A 6,030-nucleotide genomic window follows, 5' to 3' on the forward strand; every position below is an offset into this window, starting at 1 on the left:
CCCCAAATTCCCCCAAATTTCTCCAAATTTCCACAAATTCCCACAAATTCCCACAAATCCCCCCAAATTACTCCAAATTCCCACAAATTTCCCCAAATGTCCCAAAATGTCCCAAAATTTCCACAAAATTTCACAAAATTCCACAAAATTTCACAAAATTCCCCCAAATTTGCCCCAAATTCCCCCGGCGGGGGGGAGCCTGGAAACAGGGAGGGGGCGGTTGCCATGGGAACGGGAGGCTGAGAGGAGGGGGTGCTGTGGGAGGCGGTTGCTATGGGGATGTGGTTGCCATGGAGATGGTTGCTACGGGGATGCAGTCTCCATGGGGATTTGGTTGTCCTGTGGGGATGGTTACTATGGGATGCGGTTGCCATGGGGATGTTTGCCACAGGAAGAGCTTGCCGTGGCGAGATGGTCGCCATGGGGATGTGGTTGCCATGGGAACAAGTTGCCATGGGGATGTGGTTGCCATGGGGATGTGGTTGCCATAGGGATGGTTGCCATGGATGACGGTTGCCATGGGTGATGGTTGCCATGGGGATGTGGTTGCCATGGGGAGATGGTCGCCATGGGGATGTGGTTGCCATGGGAACAAGTTGCCATAGGGATGGTTGCCATGGGTGATGGTTGCCATGGGGATGTGGTTGCCATGGGGATGTGGTTGCCATGGGGATCCCGTTGCCATGGGGATGCCGTTGCCATGGGGATCCCGTTGCCATGGGGATGTGGTTGCCATGGGGATCCCGTTGCCATGGGGATGCCGTTGCCATGGGGATGTGGTTGCCATGGGGATCCCGTTGCCATCGGGATGTGGTTGCCATGGGGATCCCGTTGCCATGGGGATCCCGTTGCCATGGGAACGGTCGATTCCCCCCATCTCCCCTCACCCCCTTTCCCCCGGTGGCCCCGGGGGTGCCCCCAGCGGTTCGGGGGGGGCTGCGCTGCCCCGGGGGGGTCCCGGGGGTCCCGGGGGAGGGGGAGGGGGCGCGGCCGAGCCCCCCCCGTGCCGGGCGGGGTGAAAGCCGCGGGTGCTGCCGGGAGATTCCCGCATTTAATCCCCCCCGGATCATCCCCCCCCCCCCCCACCGCGGCCTCAATCCCGAGGGACACCGGGGACCCCCCGCGCCCCCCCCCGAGCGGCGACACCGGGGGGGACCCGGGGGGGGGGGGCTCATCCCTGGCACCCCCTCCCCACTCCCAGCTGCTCTGCACCCCCAAATTGAGTCCCCCCCCCTAAACACACAGCACGCGGGGGGGGCGAGAGGGGGGAGTGAAATTTGGGGGTGCCCCTGACCCCCCCCCGAGCGGAAACTCCGAGCTCAGAGCACGGCCGGGAGCTGGGGGGGGGGGCGGGGGGGTCCGGCATCCCCCCCCCGGGACCCCCGAAACTCGGGGACACTGGGGGGACACCCGGGGACACTCGGGGGACACTCGGGGACACTCGGGGGACACTGGGGGGACACTCGGGGACACTCGGGGGACACTGGGGGACACTCGGGGACACCCGGGGGACACTCGGGGGACACTGGGGGGACACTCGGGGACACTCGGGGACACCCGGGGGACACTCCGGGGACACTGGGGGGACACTCGGGGACACTCGGGGACACCCGGGGGACACTCGGGGGACACTGGGGGGACACTCGGGGACACTCGGGGACACCCGGGGGACACCCGGGGGACACCCAGGGACACTGGGGGGACACTCGGGGACACCCGGGGACACCCACGTCACCGTGTCACCCCGGGGTCACCCCCCTGGTCAATGGCACTGACCACGTGAGTGTCACCCCCCCACGGTGTCCCCCCACACTCTGTGTCCCCCCATGTCCCCCCCTGTCACCCTGTGTCCCCTCGTGTCCCCAGACCAGCCGCGGGTGGCTGGACATGGAGGATGAGGATGAGGATGAGGATGAGGATGAGGATGAGGATGAGGATGAGGATGGATGAGGATGAGGATGAGGATGAGGATGAGGATGAGGATGAGGATGGATGAGGATGAGGATGAGGATGAGGATGAGGATGAGGATGGATGAGGGTGAGGAGGATCTGCCGGGGCCTGAGCAGGTCCTGGAGCGGCTCCAGGAGGTTCTGGAGGGGGACACTGGGGACAACGGCAGCGGTGACGATGGTGAGGGTGAAGATGAAGATGATGACGATGATGACAACGCTGACAACGATGATGATGGTGACGATGATGAAGATGACAGCAATGACAATGATGTCTGATAATGACAGCGAGGATGATGATGACAATGACAATGACAACGACTGCACTGGGAATGATGAAGATGATGACAATTACGATGACAACGATGATGATGACATTGATGATGATGATGATGATGATGATGATGATGATGATGATGGTAACAATGATGACAATGATAATGACGATGACAAAGACGATGAAGATGACAGTGCCAGTGACAATGATGATGATGATGATGATGAAAATGATGACAACAATGACGATGATGATGACGATGATGACGATGATGATGATAACGATGACAACAATGATGACGATGATGATGACGATGATGACAATGACAATGATGATGATGATGATGATGGTGATGATGATGATGACAATGATGATGATAACGATGACAATGATGACAATGATGATGACGATGATGACGATGACAATGACAATGATGATGACGATGATGATGATAATGATGATGATGATGATGATGGTGATGATGATGATGATGATGATGATGATGATGATGATGATGATGACCAGGCCATAAAACCCCCAGAGCACCAGGGAGTGTCCCCAGGGGAACGGGGATCCCTGGGGATGGGTGAGATCCCAGTGTGAGATCCCAGAGATCCCAGAGTGGGATCCCCCAGACAAAATTCCCGTGTGAGACCCCTGGGTGAGATCCCAGAGCAAGATCCCAATGGGAGACTCCAGTGAGAGACCCCAATGAGAGATCCCAGTGACAGATCCCAGTGAGAGATCCCAGTAAGAGATCCCTGTGTGAGATCCCAGTGAGAGACCCCAATGGGAGATCCCAGTGCAAGATCCCTGTATGAGATCCCAGTAACAGATCCCAGTGAGAGATCCCAGTAAGAGATCCCTGTATGAGATCCCAGTGCAAAATCCCTGTATGAGATCCCTGTGTGAGATCCCAGTAAGGGATCCCAGTAAGAGATCCCACTGCCAAATCCCTGTGTGGGATTCCAGTGCCAGATCCGAGTAAGGGATCCCTGCTCCAGGTCCCAGTTTGGAATCCCAGTGCCAGGTCCCAGAGTGGGATCCCAATAGCAGATCCCTGTGCCAGATCCCAGTATGGGATCCCATTACCAGGTCCCAGTTTGGAATCCCAGTGCCAGATCCCAGTACAGAATCCCATTACTAGATCCCAGAGTGGATCTGGACTGGATCCACTGGGATCTGGACACATTCCAGTATGAGATCCCTGCTCCAGGTCCCAGTTTGGAATCCCAGTGCCAGATCCCAGTTTGGAATCCCATTACCAGACCCCCGAGTGGGATCCCAGTGCCAGATCCCAGTTTGGAATCCCAGTGCCAGACCCCAGAGTGGGATCCCAGTGCCAGATCCCAGTTTGGAATCCCAGTGCCAGAACCCAGAGTGGGATCCCAGTGCCAGAACCCAGAGTGGGATCCCATTACCAGATCCCAGTTGGGGATCCCAGTGCCAGATCCCAGTTTGGAATCCCAGTGCCAGACCCCAGGGTGGGATCCCAGTGCCAGATCCCAGTTGGGGATCCCAGTGCCAGACCCCAGAGTGGGATCCCAGTGCCAGAACCCAGAGTGGGATCCCATTACCAGATCCCAGTTGGGGATCCCAGTGCCAGACCCCAGGGTGGGATCTCTGCCCCCGATCCCCCCCGGGGCCCTGTGTGACAATGCCCCCCCCTTGTCCCCCCCCAGCCCGGGCGGTGACACCGCGGGGACCCCAAATCTCGGCCGCGGGGGACCCTGGGGAGGGGGGGAGGGCGAGGCGGCTCCTCCCGGCTGACCCCGCCCCTCCAAGCCCCTCCCCTGACGACCCCGCCCCGTTAAGCCCCGCCCACTCCCGCTCAGAGCGGCGGCACCGAGAGCCCGAGCGGCGGCACCGGCACCGGCACCGGCAGCGCCCGCGGCCGGTAAGTGCGGGCGGGGGGGGGCCCGGACCCGGCGAGCGACCCCCGGCCCCGCCGGCGGCCCCGCGGCACCGGATGGACCCCGCGGCCGCCGCCTCCATCCGCTCCCGGGGCCGCTCCCGGGGCCGCTCCCGGTGCGCTCCAGCGGCCCCGGACCGCGGCGATGCCCCCCCCGCTCTGTGTGACCCCCCCGCTCCGGTGGTGCCCCCCGGGCGGGCAGGAAGGGGTTAATGGCGCCGGGGGTCCCGGACAGGGTCCCCGGTGCCCCCCATCCCCCCCCTTTCACTTCCCCTTTCGCTGCCGGGGGGGCTCGAACCCGTGACACGCTGGGGGGGGGGGGGGGGGGACACTCGGTGGCTCCCGGTGCCCACGCGGGACCCGCCACCCCCCCGTGTCCCCGTCCCTGTCCCCATCCCTGTCCCCATCCCCGGTCCCCATCCCCGGTCCCGTCCCCCCCGTCCCGCTCCCCACGCGGGACACGGGGCCCTTCCCCCACCCCCGCGGGACCCCCACCCCCCCCGTGGATGTCACCCTGTCCCCGCGCGGTCCCGTCCCGTCCCCGCGGTGCCACCCAGCGCTCCCAGCGCTCCCAGTACCGCCCAGTGCCAGCGATGCCACCGCATCCCCCGGGACGGGGTGACCCCCCCCCCCCCCCACTCCCCAAAAACAGATTTGGGGACATCTCGGGGTGGGTGAGGGGGGGGGGGTTCCCACGCGTGGCCGCGGCCCCGGGGCGCGTGAGGCGGTCACGCGCCGCCGGCGGGGGCCAAACTGGGGCCAAACTGGTCCCAAACTGGGCCGCGGGAGGCGCCGCTTCCGCATCTCCGCGCCGGGACGGGGCGGGGGCCCGGGAAAGGGACCGGGGGGCGGCGGGGGGGGGGGGTCCCGGCACTCATCGCCCCCCACCCCACCCGTGCCCCGTCCCACGGAGCCGCCCCGCGTGGGGAAACTGAGCCACGATGGGTGTGTGTGGGGGGAAAAGGATCGCGCCCAGCTGCGCCCCAGATGTGCCCCAGATGTGCCCGGGGATGCTGCGGCCGCCGGGGCAGGGCGGGACCCCCGCGACACGCGTGGGACCCCCGCGACACGGCGGGACAGGAGGGTGGCGGTGGCCGTGGGGCAGGGCGGGGTCCCGGGGGGGCCACGCAGGGGCCGGACGGTGTCCGTGGGGCCGGACAGTGGGGCCGGGGCCGTGTCCGTGGGGCCGGGGCCGTGTCCGTGGGTCAGGGCCGTGTCCGTGGGTCGGGGCCGTGTCCGTGGGGCCGGGGCCGTGACTCGCATTCCGGGGGGGGCCCCGGGGGGGCCGGAGGCGGCCGCGCCGCTCCCCGAGCCACAAAGGGCCCCTTGTCCCCACGCTGCGTGGGGGGGGGCTCGTGGGGGACCCTCCCCCCGCGTCCCGCTCTCCCCACCCACCCCAAAAAACACGCGGAGGGGGGGTGGGCACGGGGGCAGCGATGGGATCGGCGCCCCCCAGACCCCCCCCAAACCCCCCCCCGCGGGACACAAAGGCCGGACGGGACCGTCCCACCCGTGTCCTGCCCCCCGCCCCCCCGCCGTGTCCCGGCCCCCCCAAACCCCCCGAGCCCCCCACTGAATGGGCCCCGGCGGGGCCACGCCCCTCGTGAATATTCATGAGGCGCTTTGCATGAGAAACGTGAATGGGGCGGGGGGGGGGTCCCACGGAGGGGGGTCCGTGGGTATTTCCCCCCCCCACCCCCCCAGCTCCCGTCGCGCTCCTTTTCCTGGCGGGTTCCCCGCGGGATCGGGCGCGGGGGGGTCCCGGTGCCGCCCCCCCCCGGCGGAAGGGCCCGTGTCCGGCCGGGGCTGAGTCATGGGCGGCCTTAAAGGGGCCGCGCTCGGACACGGGGGGAGGGGCTGCTATTGGGGGGGGGGGGGGGGCAGGGTTCGT

At 65.7% G+C, this 6,030-nt stretch overlaps 2 protein-coding genes across 2 annotated transcripts in view; both read right to left on the reverse strand.

Annotated features, from left to right (window-relative positions):
- Positions 1-4,348: 4,348 nt before the first annotated feature.
- Positions 4,349-5,402, reverse strand: LOC128820293 (translation initiation factor IF-2-like). Its single transcript, XM_054000947.1, has 2 exons — positions 4,836-5,402; positions 4,349-4,447 (listed from the first exon to the last, which is right to left on the reverse strand). The coding sequence occupies exons 1-2, from the start codon at positions 5,400-5,402 to the stop codon at positions 4,349-4,351; spliced, it is 666 nt and encodes a 221-aa protein (XP_053856922.1).
- A 348-nt stretch (positions 5,403-5,750) lies between these two features.
- The window catches only part of DCAF8 (DDB1 and CUL4 associated factor 8), an 18,778-nt gene continuing 18,498 nt past the window's right edge, over positions 5,751-6,030 (reverse strand). The window contains 1 exon segment of the mRNA XM_054000949.1: positions 5,751-5,999. Coding sequence (XP_053856924.1) covers positions 5,751-5,999 — 249 coding nt within the window.

This window comes from Vidua macroura, chromosome 29 (assembly GCF_024509145.1).
Source record: "Vidua macroura isolate BioBank_ID:100142 chromosome 29, ASM2450914v1, whole genome shotgun sequence".
Lineage (NCBI taxonomy): Eukaryota > Metazoa > Chordata > Aves > Passeriformes > Viduidae > Vidua > Vidua macroura.